Source organism: Parasteatoda tepidariorum, chromosome 9, assembly GCF_043381705.1.
Source record: "Parasteatoda tepidariorum isolate YZ-2023 chromosome 9, CAS_Ptep_4.0, whole genome shotgun sequence".
Taxonomy (NCBI): domain Eukaryota; kingdom Metazoa; phylum Arthropoda; class Arachnida; order Araneae; family Theridiidae; genus Parasteatoda; species Parasteatoda tepidariorum.
In genome coordinates this window covers 74,503,009-74,529,998 of record NC_092212.1, presented here as the reverse complement: position 1 = coordinate 74,529,998, position 26,990 = coordinate 74,503,009, and the positions used below count along the sequence as shown (strand labels likewise).

The 26,990-nt window shown below is 32.8% G+C and overlaps 1 protein-coding gene and 1 long non-coding RNA gene across 2 annotated transcripts in view; both read left to right on the top strand.

Moving 5' to 3' along the window:
- Positions 1-961: 961 nt before the first annotated feature.
- LOC107439905 (uncharacterized) lies at positions 962-19,439 on the top strand. Its single transcript, XM_043040265.2, has 4 exons — positions 962-984; positions 2,946-3,100; positions 17,953-18,026; positions 19,230-19,439. Exons 1-4 carry the CDS (start codon positions 962-964, stop codon positions 19,437-19,439), a joined length of 462 nt encoding a protein of 153 aa, XP_042896199.2.
- A 782-nt stretch (positions 19,440-20,221) lies between these two features.
- The window catches only part of LOC139426356 (uncharacterized), a 10,352-nt gene continuing 3,583 nt past the window's right edge, over positions 20,222-26,990 (top strand). The window contains exons 1-2 of the long non-coding RNA XR_011637610.1: positions 20,222-20,398; positions 24,399-24,482. This is a non-coding gene — a long non-coding RNA (uncharacterized lncRNA). The remainder of the gene's footprint in view (positions 20,399-24,398; positions 24,483-26,990) is intronic.

Sequence of the window (26,990 nt, the reverse complement as noted above, 5' to 3'; positions counted from 1 at the left end):
GAAGCTATTTCTTCATTTGAATAAATTATATTTTTAAGATAAAATTTTGAGATAAACTTTTTTTGAAATTAATTTTCGAATAATTAGTTTTTCTCCTTCTAAATTTTTCTTACATTTCAGACATTTTTTCACATTTTAAACGCATTCTCTGAAGAAAGTTGATTTTGAGAAAAAAAATTTATCAAAAAAAAAATTACGAAACAGTTTATTTTTTTTTAGAATATTTTGAAATTTTGTATGTAAATTTTATAAATTGTTTGCAATGTTTTGAACTAAAAGCTAAGGTCTAAGTGTAAATTCGATATTTTTTATCAAACTTTGAGTAAGAATATTTAAGTTTTTTATTTAGAAATGCAATATTAAATAATATATTTAGTTCTACTTTATTGTTTTTTTTTTAAATTTTTGTAAAGATAATGGTTTAAATCAACAGGAAATCACACAATTGATCAATAAATTTATGCATTAGAATTTGTTGTAGGAGTGTTAGTGTGACATGTATAATTTTTCATCTCAAATTTACCCTTATTTTAAAAAGTGTTTTATAAATGTTTGAACTTAACTTCAAATTTATAATTGTAGGACAACTGCTTACCAAAATTAAAATTTTATTTTGACTCATTAGAAAAAAAAACTGGGTGGCATACATAATTAAAATTGTATTAAAATTTTAAACGAAAAAAAAAAAACAGTATAATGTTAACTTAAAAAATTATAAAAAAGAAACAAGTAATGGTATATTTTGACTCGAAGCATAGAAATTTTTAAACAATGCTCATAAAAGTTATTCCTTTCTACCAATGAAAATTAATTATTTCAACAAAGGAAAGTTAATCAATGTTGCGTCATCGTATGATCCGATGACGTCATCGTGTTCTAAAAATTAAATTTCATTTTCTCTGGAGATTTTACGCTTGTATGATAATTATCATTTGTGATCTAAAAAAAAAATTATTTAGCGATGGCGAAACTTCTGAAGAAAGTGTAAGTTAAACTCTACTTATTTTTACTAGTAAATATTCAAATTAAAATGATAACTCATAGAATTAGTTTTAAGATTTAAAGAAATCCTAATTTTTCAATTACTTTGAAACGTATTATGTTCAGAATTTCAATTGTATGCAAAGTAAAATGTAAGTACTTATTTTTTTATTTTCGACTTTAATTTTTCATAAATTCTTTTCATTTATTACAAATGTCTGATATTTCTCCAAAAAGCAAAGTTTTGAAGATTTTAAAATTTCCCAATGAATGATTGTCGAATAAATAAAATTAAGATTTTATCCATTAAGTTGATGGATATTTTCAGTACTACACAGGTTTTGGGGCTTTGTAAAATTACGATTTTATAATAAAGCTTGTTTAATGTTTTAATTACCATGTTCTACAAAAAAAAATTTCCCAAATTGTCAAGTTAAATGGATTTATGTGTTTACATTAAACAGTAAACAAATAAAAAATACTCCCGAATACAAAATGTAATTAATAAATAAACTCTGCTTAGGTTAGTATGCAAATTTTGACTAATTTTAAATCAAATACATCAAGTTAACTTGATTAGATTTTTTTTTATGGCGTTAATAAATATTTCTGTTAACCTAATCATTAATGCAAAATTAGGAATTTTTTAGTGCATTTACTTACTGACATACTAAAATAATAGCAATAGTTTTGTCTTACCTTAAAGTTCATAAATAATTCTATTAATGTTAAAATTAGTTATTAATAAATAATTTATAAGTTTTTTATTATCTTATTAATTTATTATTATTATGCATTCAGTTATTATATAATATTTATTTATATTATTTCATAAAGCGGTGTTTAAAATTATCACTTTTTTAATTTAAAATTAATGGTACTACATTGAGCAATTGACATTTTTGGTAACACTGCTCTGTCAGATTTGTTTAAAATCAATAAATTGATTAATGCTTATTAATTAATACTACTTATATTTATAAAATACTTCAATCGCAAAAAAAATAGTTACAATAATAATTAAGTTTCGTCTTACGCTTATTCTTAAAAAAATTAAAAGACTTAACAGATTTAATACAGTTTTAAATTAAACGTGTATCTAAAAAAGAGTACCCAACTTAATTCTTTAAATTTTAAAAATAAGTTCGCTGACTGCAGCTCATTCCAACGTTTTTAAATAATTATGCTACTTTATAATTATTATTTTATTTTATAACTGTCGTTGAACAGCCGACCCAATTTTGGGTTAATGACAACCTATGTACAACTCCGTACCTTTCTTACTCTATCTGTATCAAGTTATGTTTCGCTTAATTCTGATATTACTTCTTTTTTTTTAAAACCTGTTTTCTGTATCTAATTTCGCTTAATTCTGTTTCTACTTTTTTTTTCTTCTAAAAAACCTGATTTCTGTATCTAATTTCGCTTAATTCTGTTTCTACCCGCTTTTTTTTTTTTAAACCTGATTTCTGTATCTAATTTCGCTTAATTCTGTTTCTACCTTTTTTTTCTCTAAAAAACCTGATTTCTGTATCTAATTTCGCTTAATTCTGTTTCTACCCTCTTTTTTTTTTTCTTTAAACCTGATTTCTGTATCTAATATCGCTTAATTCTGTTTCTACCTTCTTTTTTTTTTTAAGCCTGATTTCTGTATCTAATTTTGCTTAATTCTGCTTCTACCTTTTTTTTTAAAAAAAAAACCTGATTTCTGTATCTAATTGCAGTTATCGTGTAACTATTGATTTACTAATTCCCTCGTTTAAATATATTTTTAGTTTTTTTAAATTTCTTTCTTATCAGAATCATTACTTGTATGATCTAAATAAATATACTATACAACTGTATCTCTTTATTTAAAAGTACAAATTTAAAAAAGTGTTATCTTGTACTTAAATAAGTAATTTCGTGTTTTAAATTCGATTCCCCAGAATTAAAAAAATTTTGTTTTTGTTTTTCTTCCATAGGTTCGGAAAGAAGGAAAGAGATTACAACTGTGAGGAAAAGTACAGGTTTTGGGTGAAGAAAACCTTTGGTCCTCCGAAAAGGATTGGGAAAAAGGACGAGAACGAAATGAGCAGGATGTATTTATTGATTAAAGGTCCCGAAATTTGGATACCGGGTAAGAACGCTGGTGTTTTCAATTGGAAGGATAGAGGAACTTATAATGAAGAGGTGTATTTAAAAGTATGGGATTGGTTGAAATCTCAAGATTTCGAATCATCTCCTCCTGATCTGCAGGATGAAGATCGTTTGGCGAAAGCGGAAAGAAAGAAGGGTCGGAAGGTGTGGTCTCTGTTTTCGTTCTCCGCTCTGTGAGTTTCAAGGAGTTCAGTTTTTCAATAGATTTCCTTTAAATTATTAAATCCATAACTCGTTCAGTAAAAGCTTCAAATTTAAAATTTTTCTTCTTTTTCCATTTATCACTTTTTCGGCTTTGGCTGCCTCAAGTAGTTAATGTCATCTCTATCTATCCTACAAAGTATTTTTTCCATCTGTTTTTAGCCTATTGCATCTCAACTAATTTATCTCAACATATCATATGTGATATCTTCCATTTTTTCTCTCAGACGTATTTTTTTAATGACCGCTTTATTGTTGTTGTGTCTAATATCACATCTTATCTGCTGGAGTTTCATAACCTTAGCTGTTGTAGGTTCTCTAAATTTGATACAACACTTAAAGTAATCACTTTGATACATTTATCATCATTTCACATCTGCGCCATTTCATCATACCATACAATCTTCCGTTTCCTCGCCGATTTATTTTCTTTCAACTGAGTTATATTTGTTGTGTCTGTTCTCACATCTGCTCGAGTTTATTATTCTTAGCTATTGTAGGTTCTCTAAATTTGATACATCATTTAAAGTAATCACTTTGATACATTACTCATCCCTTCACATCTGAGCCATTTTATTACACCATACAGTCTTCCGTTTCTTCACTGGTTTACTTTCTTTTAACTGGGTTATTGTTGTTTTGTTCTCAGATCTGCTGGAAGTTAATAACCTTAGCTATTGTAGGTTCTCTAAATTTGATACATCACTTATAGTAATCACTTTGATACATTAATTCTAACTTTACATCTGAGCCATTTTATCACACCATACAGTCTTCCGTTTTCTCGCAGGTTTATTTTCTTTTAACTGGGTTATTGTTGTTGTGTCTGTTCTTGCTTCTGCTAGAGTTTAATAATATTAGCCACAGTTGGCTCTCTAAATTTGTTGCAAATATTAAATTTTTTTCTTATTCTCCAAAAATTTTTTTTCTCCTTAACCGCTGAAAAAATTCTTCTCAAGATGTTCGCAAATTAAGTAATCTATTTCTTTCGAAATCTCCTGAATTAATTTCTAACTTAGAAAGTAAAATATTTTTCAGCTATACATGCAAAGCAAACTGAAAATTAAAAAGCATTTCTTTCTTCTAAACTTTAGATTTCTTTTCTGTTAGGCACAAACTCCAGAACAGTAACAGTTAAAATTTTAAAAAATTTTTCTCATTCGCATGAGATGAAATTAGTGACTGATATCAAATTTAAACTATTACTAAAAAAATATAAGTAAAGGTCAGAGACATTTTGCTCTGAGATTTTCTAATGACGTTATACAAGCAAATTAATTATTCACAAAAAAAAACTACCTTAAAAATTAAGATCTATTTTGCTCCAAGCGAGCTGTTTCTCAATAATACGGGATAAAAAATTTCTTTAAAACTACTTAAATTTTTAAAATTAACTAAGAAAAATTTAAACTTATTTAAAATAAAGATCGAAATAGGATACGCAAATGAAGAACTTGCAAAAAAAAACTACAAAACTGTAACTAACTGTATGAAAGGTACAGAAGGAAAGCGGCATCAGTCCACGTGATCAAGTTCTAAGAAAAGATAAATTTTACGACAGTAAAATATCAGCTAACTCGATCTTCATACTACTAACTAGATAGACATAAAATAGATGGTAAAAAAATTTACTGAAATAAACTATATTTGGTACTACAGTGAACTTTTCATGCTCATGATTTAGTTTGGCCTCTTTTATGTCCTTTTCGGAAATCTTATATACTCTTGATGAAGCACTGCCTCAAAGCGCTAATAATTTCAGTTCTTATTATGCAGAAGATAAAATGATCAGAAAGCAAAGAGTGGCGTGCCAATGTGTATGGATGCCTGGGGTTGCCAGTTTGCCCTCTTTCTGTACGCCATAGAACTGACGCAGCTTTTACTCAGTACCCTCCATCTAGTTTGTTCAAAAACACCAGTAAACACATCCATTTTTAAGCTCTAGTTTTAAAGTTTTAATTATAATGAAAGAAGGAAACAGAATTTCTAATAATACAATTCTCTAAAAAATTTACTGAACACTATTCACTATGCAATTAACAAAATTACTACACAATAGATCAGATTCTCTAACAATTTATTTTCCTCAGTTTTTGAAGTATAATTGCTAGTTTCTTTTATGATCGTAACATACGAATTTTCCATCAATCCTATATAAACAGTGAAGATAGCATACGAATTTTCCATTAATCCTACATAAACAGTGAAGATAACATACGAATTTTCCATTAATCCTACATAAACAGTGAAGATAGCATACGAATTTTCCATTAATCCTATATAAACAGTGAAGATAGCATACGAATTTTCCATTAATCCTACATAAACAGTGAAGATAACATACGAATTTTCCATTAATCCTACATAAACAGTGAAGATAGCATACGAATTTTCCATTAATCCTATATAAACAGTGAAGATAGCATACGAATTTTCCATTAATCCTACATAAACAGTGAAGAATTCGTTCACATAAAATTTATATCCTTCTGAAAATCACATAGCATACTTCAATCAATTTTTAACTTCACAGCATTTTGATTCGTAGACAATATTCTTTGTATATTGCTGGGCATGAGCGTCGCTAGCGAGGACCGGATAGTTGATATTTGTCTAAAAGTCAAAATCAATATTTCAGATAAAAAATATTTTCGTGAATTAACATCGATTCAAACTTTTAAAGTTAAAAATTATAAAAAAAGATAAATTATTATTCTTTTTAAAGATAATTATACTACATTTAGGAACTTTTTTCCTTATGTGAGAAATTTAGGGATAATTTTCGTGAATATTTAATTTAATTTCAACCCCCAGAAAAATTGGGCTCAATTTTAATTTTAGTTTCTTAATTTTAGCAATAGACTGGCACAAAAAATATCAGCTTACATTAAATATATTTCAAAAAAGTATGAAATTTAAAAAAAAGAAAATTTTAAATTAAAAAAATAAAATAAAAAAAATTAAAAAAAAATTAACATCTTTTTTAGCGATTGGTAAAGTAAATAAATTAACATTAAAGCTAATCAGTGTAAGCATGTATAGCAAAAGTAGGAAAGAAATACTTGAGGCGGCCATAAAGTGTTGTTTATACAGTTGATTAAGTATACCACATAGGAGAATTAAAAAAAATCAGGGATTTCACACTGCAACCGGAATCATTGTCAAAGAAATAATGAATTCAAATTCTTCTCAATAGAAAAGTTACATTCCGGTATCACCTCCTTTCAAAATTTTTAATACAATCAATCATTCATTCATTATTATTTCCTTATATAATTATTATATTTAAGCTTATTCCTTATGAAAAAATATTTCTGGTCATTGGTTTATACTAAATTAATGTGTGTATCAAGAGAAAAGCAAATCTGATGCTTTTTATAACAATAAATGTCTAAGTTATTCTGGCTATCTTTAAATTTTCAAAATTTGATTATGAAGAGTAGTTATTAGTATTTAGTTGTTTAAGTATACAAGGCAATACTTTTTCTATTGTTACGTGAGTTTGATTCTTATTTCGATGATGAATGATTTCGTATTGGCCATGACTTGAGAAAACAACCAATCACCTCCCAAAGGCTTGGGAACCATAAGATATCCACTGTACATCACTACACAAAGGCTTGGGAACCATAAGATACCCACTGTATATCATTTCACAAAGGCTTGGGAACAATAAGATACCCACTGTACATCATTTCACAAAGGCTTGGGAACCATAAGATACCCACTGTACATCACGTGACATAGGCTTGGGAACCATAAGAAACCCACAATACATCACGTGACATAGGCTTGGGAACCAGAAGAGACCCACATTACATCACTTCACAAAGGCTTGGGAACCGTAAGAGACCCATATTCAATGACTTCACAAAGATTATTACATGTACCAAAAAGTTATCTATAGAAAAAATAAAAACTGGGTGTTTAGAGCGGACTTCCAGGTTGCTGCGGGTTAAGTTTACAGAGTTTCTTAATTTCATGTTCATAATATCTTAGTTGTAAAAATCATAATAACCATTTTCAAACCTCTAATTCTGTATAACTTTTGACATATTAGTAAACACTATAAAACTACAAACTGTAAAATATATTACTAAACACTATAAGACTACAAACTATAAAATGTATTACTAAGCACTAAGATTTTTTTTTTATTAATAAGGGTTGGTAACCGTAAAATCACAGTTTGAGGCGTAGAAGTGGTTATCGGGAAATTAACAAAAATAGTTTTTTTTTTCTTAAGCTTTTCTTTAAAAGAAAACAGTTAAATAATTTAAAAGTTGTTTTGTGTACGAACAGATAAAGCAACCTGGACGGGTGGGGGTCCCCTCCAAAAGGTCCCACCTTATCGTGGTGGAGGGGTTTAAGGCTCCCATTTTTTAAATAATGAAGCAGAATATTTTTATCAAAATTCTACATCGAAGATTATTTAATGAATGGGAGCTGACCAAGTGGACCTACTTAAGCTATTATCAAAATGAAGTAACACAATTTTTCAGTGAATAACTTTCATAATACTCTCTACCTCACTGTTCTTCAAAAGAACAGTGTATAAAGTACGGTAACTGCTTAAATAAACTTAATATAAATAAACGGAATAAACGTAACAGAATGAATAAAGTACAGTACCTAGTCATGATTGGTATCAACAAAATAGTTCTCCCTGGGGCTAAAAGGTGATAGGAAACTGCAGACAGCTATCACAAGACAAATCAGTGGTCATACCCGTGGACTAACATTTGTTCAGGATGAAAGGACTTACACTGCATGCTTAAAATGTAATGTGCACCAAGCTACACCTGATCATTTGCTGTCCTGTATGGGGCTAGAAAAGAATTTTATCCTGGAGGGTCCGGCGATGGTATATAATTTTCTGTCGGTGAACGGTCTTCTGGACTTGGTCTAGCCTTGTTCTGGGCTAAGTGGAATAAGTAACAACAACAATAACAACATAAAGTGCAGTAACTGCAACCAGATAAGAAAATAAAAGGGTTGCAGTTAACCTAGTGCCCCTGTGATGCACACGAATATTTTGTTTAGCAGTTTAAAAGGGCAATCTTAGCAATTTTTCTGTAAGAATTTCCGTCGTCTTATTATTTTTAAATTATGTTTCTATTTTTGCTGTATTTTTTGCAAGTTTTTTTTTCTTGAATTTTTAAATGTTTTCGAGTTTTTTTTCTTCAAAAAAATACTTTTCTTTAATATATTTAATCATAATTTAATTTATGCAGCAATATAAAAGTAAACACATAAACGACATAAATTAATGCTCGAAATGTAAACGGAAAGCGCAATATAATCTGAAATAAAGGAATGAAATAGTGACGCAGGTAACCGCGTAAGAGTAACAGACTATAAAGTAAAGTAATGCATAGAGAAAGTAAACGAGTAAAATTATATGTAAAGGCATTAAAATATGGAATTAAAAATGCAGTAGAGCATCATGTAAAAGTACTGGTAAGATTAGAAAAAAAAAGATAATGCATCTAACAAGCGAAAGTAACGTTTAAAAGAGTAAAGCGAAAAATATAGTGCGTGTAATGAGTAAAAGCAATGCATAAAAAAATAAAAGTGTAAACGTATGCATGAGAGTTGGAAGCGCGTAAAAATAAAAGAAAGGCATAAAGAAAATTAACGCGTGAAGCATCAAGCTTTTAAAAAAATTAAATATCAAATACAAAGTAACAAATGTCATTCAATTAAATGGTAGCATATTGAAAATTAACACGCAGTAAAAGTAATATGTGAATTTAACGTATAGATAAAAGAATATAGAGAAAGGTAAAATGTAAGGAACAGGCAAACATAACGATTAATAAATAGTATCTCATAAAAAAAAATTACGCATATTTTCATGCTTTAATTTACATCCAAGTAATGCATAAAAAAGTAAAGCGATAGTAAGCACGTTAAAGTGAAACATAATAAAAGTAAAAGATTAAAAGTAACGCATAAGATGAGTAGGCTCTTCAATGAAAAGTAAAGTATAAATAAATAAACGAATAATAGAACTTATTTTATATCCGTCGTTGAACAGCGAACCCAATTTTGAGTTTACGACTTCTAATGTTCAATTCCGTAGCCTTACAATTTTGAACCCTATCCAGAAGACAAGGGAACTCCTGGATCAACTATTGGGAGAAATTGGCCTTCATGGAGGACTTTCTGACGGAACTAACCCGCCTTTGCGTTACAAGGAGAGGAAAAACACGAGAACCTCCCACGTTCAGCTTGACGGCAAGGGGACTCTAACCCATGATCCGCCTACCCCTGAGGATATTTCACGTCAGCACTGGGGTCGGTTCAAGACGGATCAGAAATACGTATCGACCAGCCATCGCCGGAATTCGAACCCAGTTCACCTTATTGGAAGGCGAACGCTCTATCCCCTGAACCACCACTACTCAATAGAACTTATAATAAAATCTTTAATAAAAAATGCGAGACAATAGTAAATTCCTAAAAGCAAACGCATGAAGAAAAGTAACGCGTAAAAGTTAAACTAACGCCTAAAAAAAGGAAACTCGCAAAATTGTGCGTGAGAAAAGCATATGCTAAAAGTAACGTAAAAGAAAAATAAAAGTAATTTACAAGAACAAAAAATTCGGAAAATATATGACTTAAACGTAAAGCATGTGATAAGTACCACTTAAGGAAAATTAATAGGTAAAATATCAACGCGAAAAATAAAGTAACGTAAAAAAAGTAAGCACGAGAAAATGCGAATGTGCTTTATTTCTTTTGCGCGTTAATTTGCTTTGTGCTTAACATTAATTTGCTTTACATTTTATACTTTACTTTTCTCAATGCGTCACTTAATTTATATGTCACATTTACAAGTTTACTTTTCTTATGCATATTTTACGCATTATACCTGTAATTGTTACGAGTTTTACTTTTATTACTCGAAGATTAATTATACATAACTTTAACGAGCTGTTAATTTTTTCGCGTTGCCTTTCTTTATCCGTTAAATACACGCGTTATTTTTTAAGCGTTACATATTTCTGCGTCACTTTTTTGTATTTACTTTTTTATGCATTACTTTTATGCGTTATTTAATTTTACGCGTTACTTTGCGTTCCATTTACTTTGCCTTCGGTGTTACTTTGCGTTCCATTCTCTATGCATTACTTTTCACTTAGCGTTACTTTTTTCTACTCGTTACTTTAACGCGCGTTTGTCCCGCAGTGGACGGATCGTGGTAAAAATTAAAAAGTGGTAAAAATTAAGCTGTTATTGTTGTTGTTGTAGTTCATTTACGTCACACTAGAGTTGCACAATGGGCTATTGGCGACGAGCCTAAGCAACATCCCTGAGGATGATCCAAAGATATGCCATCACAATTTTGATCCTCTGCAGAGGGGATGACACCCCCGCTTCGGTAGCCCGACGACCTGCACGCGAAGTAGAGCACTTTACGGTTGCACAGTTTAACGAGGACCCATACCGCACACCCTCGGTTCCTACGCAGACTGATCCAAGTGGTCACCCACCCGCACACTGACACCGCAGCCAATGATGCTTGACTTCGGTGATCTGCTGGGAACCGTGTCTTAACGATCAGTCCACGGTGGGACGGTAAAAATTAAGCGTTTTTAATTTCCTAATTCACGATCGCAACGCTTGAATACTCCCTCTAGCGGGGAAGATATTTTCTGGCTTTTATTTATTTAGTTTTCATTTAGTTCAATCCGAATCATTGGTAAAGTAGGACTTTTTTTTCCAGCAGAAAATAAGAAGCAAAATTTCCCTAAGTGGAAAAGCAAAAGAACTTGAAAAAAAGAGATTCCATTTTGTTTTGGTTTGCAGAAGAAAGAATATCGAACATTTTTATTTTTTAAATTTAATAAGCCACAATAAAGATTACCATGTTACACTTAAGAAATCTCCATACATGCCGTTGCGTTCGCGAATATCGTTACTGTCCTAAAAGCAATTTCAGAGATAGCCTAAGCAGAAAATCCTTGAATGTATTTTATTTTTTAAGACACTATGATTATGATTCATAAACAAAGAACTTTATTTTTCTTACCTTAGTATCAGTTATCAATTTCCTTTCTTCAATAAAATGCACATCAAAATAATTTGGATCTTATTGATCTGTCTCTGGACAATATTTAGCGAAAAGTCATTAGTAAGAGGCGGAAAATTCATTAACGAAGTTACTTTTATGCATTGTTTATGCTGTAAGTTCACTTATGTTGTAAGTTAAAGAACTTCATTCGTAGATTTCTTGATGGAACATCGTATTTAGTTTTAAAAATTCTACATTAATTTATTTGGCTAAAATTCTATTAATCTGTCTCTGAATAGTAATTCTTATTAATCTGTCTCTGGACAATATTTAATGAAAAGTCATTAGTAGGAGGCGGAAAATTCATTAACGAAGTTACTTTTATGCATTGTTTATGTAAGTTCATTTATGTTGCAAGTTCAAGCACTTAATTCTAGATTTCTTGACGGAAACATCTTATTTAGTTTTAAAAATTCTACATTAATTTATTTGGCTAAAATTCTATTAATCTGTCTCTGAATAGTAATTCTTATTAATCTGTCTCTGGACAATATTTAATGAAAAGTCATTAGTAGGAGGCGGAAAATTCATTAACGAAGTTACTTTTATGCATTGTTTATGTAAGTTCATTTATGTTGCAAGTTCAAGCACTTAATTCTAGATTTCTTGACGGAAACATCTTATTTAGTTTTAAAAATTCTACATTAATTTATTTGGCTAAAATTCTATTAATCTGTCTCTGAATAGTAATTCTTATTAATCTGTCTCTGGACAATATTTAATGAAAAGTCATTAGTAGGAGGCGGAAAATTCATTAACGAAGTTACTTTTATGCATTGTTTATGTTGTAAGTTCACTTATGTTGTAAGTTCAAGCACTTAATTCGTAGACTTCTTGACGGAAACATCTTATTTAGTTTTAAATATTCAACTTTAATTTATTTTGCTAAAATTCGCCTATCTCAGTGGATTGAGATACTAATTTGAAATGGCTGTTAACGTTGCACTAGAACTTAGCAAATGTATTTATTGGCGACGGTTTGAGATTCTTCTTTAATTGCGAACTTCCTTAATACTGGAGCATATACGCATTAAATTACCCTAATTTGGATTGTTGGGCAAATGGTGGTGGAAATCACCTCATCATGCTTTTTAACCGCCAAACCCTACGTTGACTTTTCCAGCTGACAAATCCACTGGCAGACTTTGGGTGTTTTCTAAATGAACCTTAAGTCTAAGTAAAAGTTCTTAGTGAATTTGGTAAAAACTAATCGGCAACGAGCTAACTTACTCAAGTTCACTAATATGTCTCTCAGAAAATCATTTACTGAGTTTTATATGCATGTTGATCGATTTTACTCAGATCAATTTGTATATTATTCGTTGTTGTTTTGGTACTGGCAGAGGTGGGTAAATTGAAAGCCAACTGCAAATTTACGTATTAACTACAATTAATCAAGACTGTGTGGTGGTCAATCCCGTGTTTACTTGGCGTTGTGGTTTTCCATCCATCGATATTCAATTAACAAAACATCATTCTATGAGTGCAACATCGAAAAACAGAGTAGAAAAAAAAAAGTTTGCCATCAAAAATAGGCAAAGCTTTCGGGCTGTTCATCATTTAACTTTCTCTGACCTCAGAAAGCTCACTTTTTTTTAAAATTTATTTCCGAAAGCAAGGCAAAAATAAAAATAAATGAACAGGAACAGAAGTAAAGATGACACGACGATAAATTGACCGAAGTCATTGCCTCATAAGTTCTCTGGCCTTCCAATAAAGCCCAGTCTCGGAGTCGCCCCCAAGTGGTGGAGGTGGTGTCGAGCCATAGGGATATTANTCTACATAAATAAAATACTATGTCTTTGATGATAAAATACTATGTCTTTGATGATAAAATACTATGTCTTTGATGATAAAATACTATGTCTTTGATGATAAAATACTATGTCTTTGTGCTAGAACATTGTGTTCATTGGCGAGCGAGCGCAGCGAGCCATGGTTCACGGCGTGAACCACATAGGATTGCGTAGCAATTCTCGGGGGTTGGCGAGCGTTAGCGAGCAGGTGGCGGAGCCTCCTAGTTATATGTAAAGGCATTAAAATATGGAATTAAAAATGCAGTAGAGCATCATGTAAAAGTACTGGTAAGAGTAGAAAAAAAAAGATAATGCGTCTAACAAGTGAAAGTAACGTTTAAAAGAATAAAGCGTAAAATATAATGCGTGTAACGAGTAAAAGCAATGCATAAAAAAAGTAAAAGTGGAAACGTATGCATAAGAGTTGGAAACGCGTAAAAATAAAAGAAAGGCATAAAGAAATTTAACGCGTGAAGCATCAAGCTTTTAAAAAAATTAAATATCAAATATAAAGCAAAAATTTCATTTAATTAAATTGTAGCATATTGAAAATTAACATGTAGTATAAGTAATATGTAAATGCTACGTGTAGGTAAAAGAATATAGAGAAAGGTAATATATAAGAAAAAGGAAAGCATAACGATTAAAGGTATCTTGCAAAAAAAGGTTACGCATATTTTCATGCTTTCATTTACAATCAAGTAATGCATAAAAAAGTAAGGAGAAAAATATAACGCGCATGATAAGAAAACACGTTAAAGTGAAGCATAATAAAAGTAAAAGCTTAAAAGTAACGCATTAGATGAGTAGACTCGTAAAAGAAAAATAAAGCATAAATAAATAAACGAATAATAGAACTTATATTTTATTTTATAACGGTCGTTGAACAGCCGACCCAATTCTGGGCTTACGACTACTAATGTTTAACTCCATACCTTTGTAATTTTGAAACCAATCCAGAAGACAAGGGAACTCCTGGATCAACTATTGGGAGAAATTTGCCATCGTGGAGGACTTTGTGATGGAACTAACAAGCATTTGCGTTACATGGAGAGGAAGACCACGAGAACCTTGACGGCAAGGGGACTCTACCACTGTGGATATTTACCGTCAGCACTGTGGTCGGTGCAAGCTGGATGCGGAATTCATATTGACCAGCCATTTGCGGGATTCGAACCCGGTTCACCTAAATTGGAAGGCGAACGCTCTATCCCCTGAAGCACTGCTACTCAATAGAACTTATAATAAAATTTTTAATAAAAAATGTGAAACAATAGTAAATTTCTAAAAGCAAACGCATAAAGAAAAGTAATGCGTAAAAGCAAAACTAACGCATAATAAAAGGAAACTCGTAAAATTATGCATGAGAAAAGCATATGCTAAAAGTAACGTAAAAGAAAAATAAAAGTAAGAAGAATAAATTCGGGAAATAGAACACTTAAACGTAACGCATAAGATAAATACAGCTTATGGAAAATGAACAGGTAAAATATCAACGCGGAAAAATAAGGTAACGCAAAAAAGTAAGCGCGAGAAAAGGCGACTGTGCATTATTTCTTTTGCACGTTAATTTGCTTTATGCTTAATATTAATTTGCTTTACATTTTATTCTTTACTTTTCTCAATGCGTCACTTAATTTATATGTTACATTTACAAGTTTACTTTTTCTTATGGTTATTTTACGCATTGTACCTGTAATTGTTACTAGTTTTACTTTTGTTACTTGAAGATTAATTATACATAACTTTAACGAGCTGTTATATTCTTCGCGTTACCTTTCTTTCTGCGTTAAATACACGCGTTATTTTTTAAGCGTTGCATATTTCTGTATCATTTTTTTGTATTTACTTTTTTATGCATTACTCTTATGTGTTATTTAATTTTGCGTGTTACTTTGCGTTCAATTTACTTTGCGATCCGTGTTACTTTGCTTTCCGTGTTACTTTGCGTTCCATTCTCTGGGCATTACTTTTCACTTAGCGTTACTTTTCTCTACTCGTTACTTTAACGCGTGTTCGTCCCGCAGTGGACTGATAGTAAAGACATGATTCTCTGCAGAATTCCGAATAAATCAGCTTGTAAACTGATGAAAAGAGTTATAAAATTTTCTTCATTTTCATCAAACTTCATCTTCATTTTTTTTTAAAATTTACATGCAACTTTGAGGTGATTTTGCTGTTTGAAAAGTGGTAAAAATTGAGCGTTTTTAATTTCCTAATTCACCATCGCAACGCTTGAATACTCCCTCTAGCGGGGAAGATATTTCCAGGCTTTTATATATTAAGTTTTCATTTATTTCAATTAGAATCATCGTTAAAGTAGGACGTTTTTTTCTCATCAGAAAATAAGAAGCAAAATTTCCCTAAGTGGAAAAGCAGAAGCACTTGAAAAAAAGAGATTCCATTTTGTTTTGGTTGCAGAAGAAAGAATATCGAAAATTTTTATTTTTGAAATTTAATAAGTCACAATAAAGAAGTTAATACATGCTACACTGAAGAAATCTCCATATACACCGAAGAGCCATTACATTAATACCACCCTGCTAATAGCATGTAGGATCACCTTTAGCCCTCAAAACTGCTAGCACCCGCCGTGGCAATGATTCCGCAAGGTCTGATAGGTAGTCTGAGGTATCTGGTACCAAGCGCTCACCAACTGGTCCTGCAATTCCCTCACATTGCGAGGGGGTAGCGTGGCAGCTCGAATTTGGTTTTCCAAGTAGGACCACAAATGCTCTATTGGATTAAGGTCAGGTGAATTTGGAGGTCGAGACATGACTTGAAAGTGACTGGAATGTTCCTCGACGATTCGACCCTTATGACATGGTGCATTAGCCTGGTGGTAAACACCATCCCCCGCAAGAAAAACTGTTGCCATGAATGGGTGAACCTGGTCTGCAACTATGTTCAAGAAGCTTACAGACGTCAGGGACTGTTCTATGAGGATTATTATGGGTCCTAATGTGCCTCATGAAAACATTGTTTCTGGTCGAGAAACCATGAAAACCTGGGCGAGCCTATTGTTATAGATGTAGGGTGGTCATAATGTAATGGCTCTTCGGTGATCTGTCGTTCCGTTCGCAAATATTGCTGCTCACCTAAAAGCAATTTCGGAGATCGCATAAGCAGCAAATCCTTGAATGTATTTTATTTTTTAAGACGCTATGATTATGATTCATAAACAAAGAACTTTATTTTTATTACCTTAATATCAGTTAACAATTTCCTTTCTTCAATAAAATGCACATCAAAATAATTTGGATCTTATTAATCTGTCTCTGGACAATATTTAGTGAAAAATCATTAGTAAAAGGCGGAAAATTCATTAATGAAGTTACTTTTATGCATTGTTTATGTTGTAAGTTCACTTATGTTGTAAGTTCAAGCACTTAATTCGTAGACTTCTTGACGGAAACATCTTATTTAGTTTTAAATATTCAACTTTAATTTATTTTGCTAAAATTCGCCTATCTCAGTGGATTGAGATACTAATTTGAAATGGCTGTTAACGTTGCACTAGAACTTAGCAAATGTATTTATTGGCGACGGTTTGAGATTCTTCTTTAATTGCGAACTTCCTTAATACTGGAGCATATACGCATTAAATTACCCTAATTTGGATTGTTGGGCAAATGGTGGTGGAAATCACCTCATCATGCTTTTTAACCGCCAAACCCTACGTTGACTTTTCCAGCTGACAAATCCACTGGCAGACTTTGGGTGTTTTCTAAATGAACCTTAAGTCTAAGTAAAAGTTCTTAGTGAATTTGGTAAAAACTAATCGGCAACGAGCTAACTTACTCAAGTTCACTAATATGTCTCTCAGAAAATCATTTACTGAGTTTTATATGCATGTTGATCGATTTTACTCAGATCAATTTGTATATTATTCGTTGTTGTTTTGGTACTGGCAGAGGTGGGTAAATTGAAAGCCAACTGCAAATTTACGTATTAACTACAATTAATCAAGACTGTGTGGTGGTCAATCCCGTGTTTACTTGGCGTTGTGGTTTTCCATCCATCGATATTCAATTAACAAAACATCATTCTATGAGTGCAACATCGAAAAACAGAGTAGAAAAAAAAAAGTTTGCCATCAAAAATAGGCAAAGCTTTCGGGCTGTTCATCATTTAACTTTCTCTGACCACAGAAAGCTCACTTTTTTTTAAAATTTATTTCCGAAAGCAAGGCAAAAATAAAAATAAATGAACAGGAACAGAAGTAAAGATGACACGACGATAAATTGACCGAAGTCATTGCCTCATAAGTTCTCTGGCCTTCCAATAAAGCCCAGTCTCGGAGTCGCCCCCAAGTGGTGGAGGTGGTGTCGAGCCATAGGGATATTAGAGTTACAGAGGGGGCAGTAAGGACTTGAGAAGATCCTCGTGGTGCACCCTGGACAACGTTCCAGTAACGGCAAAGTGGTCTACAACTTCGGCATTTCATCTGGCTGCCTTCTCACCGACATTTTCGCCATGCTTCGGAGGTTAGCCTTAACGTTCTGCAGTGGAACGCAGATGGTTTGTCTCTACCTAAAAGGATTGACCTAATTCATACACTCGCGAAAGCTCACTTATATAAGCTAAAAGTTTTCTATACTCAGGGGAGTACTCAATCCCGAAATCCCTCAGAGCATTCCATAATCCCACCGCAACCCAAATTTTGTGTCTTTGTTTTTATAAGCCGTTCTTTGTATTGAGCAACACAAGCTCGTATGTGTACGTAAATAAAGGACTTATTTTATTTTATTTCAGCTGTTCCTCCAGAGATACGATTGCAAAGAATAAACTGCATGGAAAGCTTTGTAACACCACAGAACCCTTGGAGAGTAAGTGCCATGGATTCGTAAAAACATAAACTCTTTTATCATTTTCATTCAAGAATTCACTTCATTAATTATATTATTTTCATAACCGGTTTGAAATAAGATTGTGTTTTTACTCGTGCATGGCTGTTAATAGTATGTTAATCACGGAGAAGTGGTAAGAGGCCTCTCTCTCAGTAGTAGAACTCGATCTAACTCTTCAAAAATAAATAAATAAATCTTCAAAAAAAAAAATGGCTACATTCACACTAAATAATTTAGTAATTGAAATTACATTTTAAATTGTGCACATTTTGCGGAATTTCACTGTGCAATAATTTATTGTGCAAAAATTTATTTCTAATAAAAAAAATTTTAAATTCAGAAGCAAAAGTTTTAAACCATTATACCATTTATGTATCGTTATAGTTTCTCTTAGCATTAGAAACAAAAAGTTACTGCTTGTGCAGTTTCAGAAATTTTCTCTGTGCTTTTCACTCTTATAACGCAAAAATCATTGGATTAAGAAAAAGAAAGAAATTTTGCACATTTTCAGAGAAAAGTTTACAGTATATACCTTCAAGGTGTTAAAATATATACCTAATCAAAATTATTATTATTTTTTTTTTTGGCAGCCACGTTCTCTTTTGTCTGATGATAACGCTCATTATGATTCTCTTTGTTTAGATTTTGAATTAGTCTTAGAGTAATTAGTTTATTTTGATGGTTTTTCAGATATTTCAATGTAAAAGAATATAATAAAATTATGTTAATCGAAATAAAGTTCTGAATACATAATTTTACAGCCACATATTCTTAAGACTAAAGATAAAAGATCTTAACCTTTGAAATTTCAAATTAGTTTTTGGAGTTATTGAATTTTAAAATTTATTTTTTTTTAAATAATTTAATGTACTTGTAAATAATTTAAAACACTCCATTATTAAACAACAGGTAAATTTTGTATAAAATAACGATCAGGGAGCCTCAGACAGTTCGGGGTTGCAAATAATTGAAGCAAACGATCTCGGATATTCTTAAGAATCTAAGAAAGTTGTTCTGAGGGTAGGCGAACGATAGCAAGCAGAGGGTGGTAGACCTCTACTTCGAACTGAAATTTTTTACTCATGTCGCAGAACGAAGTTATCGCGAATTCTTTAACCAACTGTCTGGTTTACTTTAAGCGCCATAATTTTGTAACTATTTCTTCGATTTGATTTCTTTTAGATGCATCAAAGTGTCCAGTATTGTGCATATTTCGCCCACACGACTAGATTTGGCGACACCATGCGACGAGGAGAGAACATTGTGAACTATGATCCGTGGCAATATTCACCAGTTTTGAATACGGATATAGCATGCAGTTACACAAGAATTCGTCCCTACCAATATTCAAAACCAACCATATACGTAAGAACATTTTACCTCTTTATCTGAGTGAAAAGTTATGCTTTTTCTACTAATTGCCACTTAAGATTAAATTTTAAAATATGCTTGTTTAAGTCGTTAAATTACTTAACAATGTGTAGTGCAAAGCGTCGAAGTAGCGGGTTCGAATCCCACAGTTACCCTGGTTGTATCTTCGTTCTGGTCTTCTATTTGACAAATGTTTATAAGCCTAAATTAAGCGCACAAGCCTACAAATGTCTGTAATTCCAATAAACCAACAGACTTAATATATCTTAATTCCCATACACACTTACTATTAGACCAACCAAATTGTAATTTATAATTAAGATTCATAGAATTACGCAACAATCTACTGAAACTGCGGATGGCGAGCAAACCCACGGGGTCGCTGGAACCAGTATTTTGATAAACGCAGTGTGGTGAGCAACCCAGAACACGAGTGGGTATTAACCACGACGCCTGGGTCACAGCTCTAACAGTGATTTACGACCTTGTTATTTTTACCGATTAAATTATTTGTTTCATTTTGTACGTAACTATTGTTTTTTATTATTTTCTCACAATATAAATACGTAAATAACTCATTTATCGCAGATTTCCTATATCTTTTATCAACTATTTTTGAAGTTATACTTCTTATGCGACTTCCAACAAGGTTGCGTTAAATGTTTAACNCTCTACTTCGAACTGAAATTTTTTACTCATGTCGCAGAACGAAGTTATCGCGAATTCTTTAACCAACTGTCTGGTTTACTTTAAGCGCCATAATTTTGTAACTATTTCTTCGATTTGATTTCTTTTAGATGCATCAAAGTGTCCAGTATTGTGCATATTTCGCCCACACGACTAGATTTGGCGACACCATGCGACGAGGAGAGAACATTGTGAACTATGATCCGTGGCAATATTCACCAGTTTTGAATACGGATATAGCATGCAGTTACACAAGAATTCGTCCCTACCAATATTCAAAACCAACCATATACGTAAAAAAATTTTACCTCTTTATCAGAATGAAAAGTTATTCTTTTTCTGTTAACTGCCACTTAAGATTAAATTTTAAAAAATGCTTGTTTAAGTCGTTAAATTGCTTAACAATATCTAGTGCAAAACGAAGTAGCGGATTAGAATCCCACAGTTACCCTGGTTGTATCTTCGTGTTGGCCCTCTATTTGGGAAATGTTTATAAGCCTAAATTAGACACACAAGCCTGCAAATGTCTGTAATTCCAATAAACCAACAGACTTAATAATATATCTTAATTCCCATACACACTTACTATTAGCCCAACCACACAGGCACCCCCTCTCCCTTTCCCATTTAATTTCCTCATCACATATTATACCGTTATCGATTTTCAAAATTCGACGAATCAGTTAATACAGCTGCGCGGCAGTGTACTAACGTACTCGGTATTTCCAACGTTCCAACTACGTAATAATATTATTTGAAGATCAAATATAAAAGTTAATTTGCAGTAAGACAGAAGAGAGTCGCGGTGGCTCAGGGGACAGAGCGTTCGCCTTCCAATGAGGTGATCCGGTTTCGAATTCCAATCGATACGAATTCCGCATCCAGTTTGCACCGACCACAGTGCTGACGGGAAACATTCTGAGTGGTAGAAGGATAAGAGTCCCCTTGCCGTCAGGCTAACCGTGGAAGGTTCTCGGGGTCTTCCTCTCCATGTAACGCAAATGCGGGTTAGCTCCCCCAATACTTGATCCAAGAGTTCCCTTGTCTTCTGGATTGGGTTCAAAATTACAAGGCTACGGAGTTGAACATTAGTAGTCGTAAACTCAAAAATATTGGGTCGGATGTTCAACGGCTGTTATAAAATAATTTTTTAAAAAAATAAGAGCAATGATTGGTAATAAAATCAACTAATTTATTATCAATTCATTATAGTTTAACAATTTATTAAAGCATCTATAACTACCAAGATTTTTTTGATAGTCATAACGTAGACGTATAAGATTGCTTTTTTTGTTATTCGAAAAAAATTATAGTGACGAATACAGTGCTTGATTTATCACAAGGACTGAGAAGCACATGCTTACGACCCCCTTATTTCTAGTGCCCCGTAAATGTTACTAATAATTTTTGTGTGTGTGTTTCCTTAAGAATAGTCCATGAATTAACAAAGATTGAAATAAAAAATAAGCTTAAATTTACTAATATATCAGGGCTCGAAAAATCGCCCGTCCGCCCGTCCTCGCCGGTCAAAAATTACCCGCGGACAATGAATTTCTCGAATCTGACGTCCGCGTGGACGGCCATTTTCCCGTTAATGTTCGTGATATATTTTCAATTCTTGTTGGAATACATCTGAAATTTTGATGGGTGTCATTAAAATTTAAGATACATCTAACATCGTTAAACACCAGAAAACTTCAGGCCTCCGAGCCCAAGCTATTTATAAAGACATAATGCAGCAAAATGACCCACAATACAGCAACATACTGCTCATGGTGGAATTGATATTTTCTCTGTCTGGGAGTACTGCAGCGGTTGAAAGGGGCTTTTCAGCAATGAACTTTCAAAAAAGCGCATTGCGTACGGTCTTAAGCAAGAAGCGTTAAAATCAATTATGAACATCTACCTAAATGGAAAACCCCTTTAAATTTCTGTGCAGAAACCTCTGTAAATCAAATTGGCTTGATTGTAGAACTGGCAAGGGTCATATTTGATTCATTTAAAAAACGCAGTACCCTCGGATAAATTGACATTTCAGATAACTTGACCTTTGTCATTTAAATTATTTCATAAAGGAAATAATAGGTTACTATTAGTAACCTAATATTTCTTTTATTACTGTATAATGTAATCCTAGTAACTACTAATTCATTGGGCAATTTATATAAATGCTTGCAATAAATAGGAGAAAATTATATTTTTATTTATGTAGAAGCGACGGGTTAGTTTCAAAGAAGGACGGGTACATTGTTGGACAAGCCGTCCTCGGGGACGGGTAAAATTTTTGAGTTTTTTCGAGCCCTGTAATATATCGTAATTTACTTACGTCGTAAATAATTTAAAAGCACTAAACAACGAGCACTAAAGTAACGACTAGGGGGTAACATATAGTTCTTTACCTAGGGCCCCTGAATTTCTAGATCAGGTCCTGGATGAATAGTTTATAATATAGAGTAGAAGGAGTTTATTTTATTACTCATGAATATTAGCTATAAATGAAAATGTTTTACTATTAATTTTATTTCTCTCCATCTTACTTTCAGTCCTGTTGGAGACAGGACATCGACAATAATTACTTTATATGTTTGTTAGATTTTAATCTACGCACTATTTACTACTGCACTTTTTTAAAAGACAACTAACTAAAAGATAGCTAAAAGAAAAAATTTATAAATTTCAGCATTATTTAATTTCAAAAGTAAGAACTGGCTTTCTGTTAGAAATTGCGCATATCAGGTATACTGTGCGCAATACTAAATCTTTTAAAGTCTAAATCTAGTAGGTCCCGCATTGGACTGATCACAAAGGCACGGTTCCCAGTAGAACACAGAAATCAAGCATCACTGGCTGCGGTCAGTAAGCGGGTGGGTGACTGTGGTGTGGCTAAATAAAAAAGGGAGAAAAAAAGGGGGTGACTAACATTAAGTCAACTTAGGATTAAATGCAATTTAGAGACAAATTATGTAAAGACCGAAAAAGATGATAGTGGGGTACATAGGAAGTGGGTACAAAATTTCAGGTAAGTGCAACCGAGGAACATGCTGAAAAAAAGGAAGAGAAAACAACTTATACAGTAAAATCACTCACCAGACCCATAGTGAAGGATGCTAAACAAAATATTTTATTCAAAATTTAACATATTTGAATTATCAACACATTGGCAAACATGCCAACAAAGAAGACTCGGCCTAAGCCGAAAAACAGACAAACACATTAACGGGGAAAACAAGCAACAACTAACTGTTTCTTCGTTATGAAGATAGGCAAAAAAAACCTAGCGAAAAAAATTAAAATTTTACGAATATCGCATTGGTTGGACGGAGAAGGATCAGAGGGGCAAATCACAGAGCTGCAAAAATTGGCCAACTGGCGAAATTAATTGTTATGCTCCATGCCAAACATGAAGCAGGGTTGTCAAAAGTGGTGACACACCTGGAAAAGAATTTTGTGGAGCGTTCTGGAACATTCTTGGTGCCATCATAAGATCAAAAGGGGCGCTTTGCATTTGATGCAAGCCGAAACGTGGGAAAGCGGACTTGGGCTCATTCCTTCTCAATCCAACAAAGGGGTTTGCTGACTGGACATGCATCTTGCTGTCAGCGAGGCAACAAAAGGAGGAATCTTCTTTTAAAGGAAGAACATAAATGCAGAGAAAGATTACTTTCCCAAGGTTACAAAATAAATACTTGAGGCTTAAAACTTAAACATTACATGAAATTATTGCAAGGGATTATTGAATACTGACAAATAAATCACATTAATTACAAGTGTAAAAAGAAGAAATTAAAAACCATACAATTAAAAGTTTATCACAAACTTAACAGTTACAATATTAACTTACGTAATTATTTAAGCTGTTTATTACATTATTAACAAATTAACAATTAACCAATGATTATTAAATTAGATGAATGATGATGATGAAATTAGAATTAACAAATGATTTTAATTAATATGTAGTATACCATACTACAGTAACCACTCTGATCAGTCTGCGTAGCGACCACGTAATCGATCCTCTTTAAACTGTTCTACCGTAAAGTGCTCGACTTCGCGCGAAAGTCGTCGGGCTATCCATCAGTGCTATCCACTCTGCAGATGATCAGAATAGCGATGGCATGAATTCAGATCATCCTCAGGGATGTTTCTCAGACAGTCACCAATAGCCCATTTTGCAGCTCTAGTGCGACGTAAATAAAATACCTACCTTCCTAAATCTAATAGTATAGTATATCTATCACATTTCTTCCAAATATATTTAATCAGGTTTTAACATCAGATTTATTTTTCCAGTACGTGAGACCTAAGGGCTGGATCATATCGAAGTGTATGCTCAATATGGCTAGAGTTACACAAACAGCCAAGTACATGAATCAGGTAATAAGTTTTAATTGTTACTAATTCTTTGTCGCATTATTTCATCATTTATAAAATCAATATGATATCATACACCATTTGTCCAAAGTATCCGGACATAATTTATAAAATGAATATGATATCATACACTATTTGACCAAAGTATCCGGACATACTTCATAAAATTAATATGATATCATACACCATTTGTTCAAAGTATCCGGACATACTTCATAAAATTAATATGATATCATACACCATTTGTCCAAAGTATCCGGACATACTTCATAAAATTAATATGATATCATACACTATTTGTCCAAAGTATCCGAACATACTTCATAAAATTAATATGATATCATACACCATTTGTCCAAAGTATCCGGACATACTTCATAAAATTAATATGATATCATACACCATTTGTCCAAAAGTATCCGGACATCCAGTGGCATGGACTTAGAGCGTCCTAGGACACACATTAATTTGATGTTGGCCCCCCTTTTGCATTGATGACAACCTAAGACTTTCCACCAGTTTTTGATAGGAATTGACTTCTGTCACATCTGAAGTGAGTGCTTGCAGTGAGGATGGTCGATTTGGCTGACTACGAAATCTGCACTCTAATTTGTCCCTAAGGTGTTCTATGGGATTTAGATCTGAGAAGTCCAGTCCAGTTTTGAACACCCATTTCGTCAAACCACGTCTGTGCAAGCCGCGATGTGGGAATGGAGCAGTTATCCTGCTGGAAGAGAAATGGGTCGTCCCCGAAATATTGCCATAAAGTAGGGAGTGCAGCTTTGTCCAGAATATTCATATACATCTCAGAGTTCATGTTTCCAACCACAGGAAGTAACGGACCCAACACAAAACACGAGGAGCACCCCCACACCATTATTCTTCCACCATCATGACAACCTGCTGTCCGGTTACTTTTGGCCATATAGTGTATATAATTTCGTTATAATATCAGGTAGTAGCGTATCGAGGAGGAAGTAATACTGCGTCCAAATTTTCATTTCCCAGTTATTACTTCGAACCGACAAAAGAATTTCACTACCCTGTACTGGGTACCCAGAACCAGTTAATTTTGCCGGGTAACACTCATTTATGTTCGATATTACCATATTCAGAATTATAGCAACCTTAAAACTATTCATAAGAATAACTGTAGTTTTGAAATCCATGTAATGCATTAGTTACTTAATAATCCAGCTAAATTTCAGGTTTGTGCAGAATTCAATTTTTTAGTAAACCTTGGTAAAATGGAAAGAGAATAGCCTCGCAACAGAAAAATTTGTTCTAAACTAAACTCAGTGGCGTGACAGCCCACAGAAGTCCAAGGCAATACCTCCTAGATGGGAAGGCCCACTGTATCCATCCCAGTTTTCTCGACCTTTGGGCTCTGGGGTGCAAGAGCAGATGTTCCTGTTGTGCGATCAGTGCAACGCGGAACCCAGTGTTTAGTTCCCAAGCATGCTTGGTATCAACTCAATGAAGGGATGAAAGGCTGGGTCAATCTTGTCCAGCCCGAGGATCGAACCAAGGACCTGTGGCACGACAACGCGAAGCGCTACCACTCAGCCACCGGGCGTATGTTAAAAATTTCCGAATTTGGTTCCGTCCAGGATCAAACTGTGAACCTTTTGGAAAATTTGTTCTCCAAAAGAAAAGGGGGATACCCGGTAGTGGGTAATAAAATTCTTTTGTCTGTTCCGGGTAATGAAAATCTGGTCGGGTACCCAGTACATCTCTGATAAGCTTTACTCCGTTTAAGAGAGGAACATGAAAATTCAGAAATCTAATGTTGAAAACAATTTTGACTAAATCAATATGATAGTTAAATAAATACAGAATTAGAAATAGAGAATTACAATGATATTGTGTTAAAATTGATAAAATCCCAAATAACTAAAATGCAAAGATAATTGTAGATTAAAAAGTAATATCTATTCATTGCTCTCAGACTAAATTTGCTTTCAGCAAATGAGTAAATGCTATAAAATGATTACATTTTTTGAGAGTGTAATGCCTCTATCACACGAGAGAAAAATATGTGCAACTGCAAGTGTAAGTGAAACTCTAAGCGCAATTCCTCCGTTCGGAGTTGCCGAAAGGGTTGCTTAATTGCCTGAACGGTTGCATGTAATTGGGTTACCATATTTTGTTATTTATCTTTACTTTTGGCTCATATTTTATTTTATCATATTTTATTATATCATAGTTTCTGAACGATGTTCGTAAAGGGAGGAAAAAGAAATCACAGACGCTGTAGAATATTGATTGATTTTGATTTAATTTTTTACATTTCTATTTGTGTTAAGTCTTTTTTTCAGCAGCAAATTAAAATTCTAAAAAACTTTATTTCCCCAATAGTGAAGTAGCATAGTATAAAAAGGATTATGATTTCTACCTCATAATATGAGATAATATTAAGATATCATTGAATTTCATGCTGCGTCCCTAAAAAGATAAGGGGGTGAAAGGGGGATGGACTTAAATACTATCTAGAATTTTGACGATTTTTTT

What these genes read in the sequence shown, in the direction of transcription:
- LOC107439905 (XM_043040265.2), top strand. Translation starts at nt 962, where the DNA reads ATGGCGAAACTTCTGAAGAAAGT. An exon ending in GCGAAACTTCTGAAGAAAGT is followed by an intron (nt 985 to 2,945) that starts GTAAGTTAAACT and finishes TTTCTTCCATAG; the next exon opens with GTTCGGAAAGAAGGAAAGAG. An exon ending in TCCCGAAATTTGGATACCGG is followed by an intron (nt 3,101 to 17,952) that starts GTAAGAACGCTG and finishes ATTTTATTTCAG; the next exon opens with CTGTTCCTCCAGAGATACGA.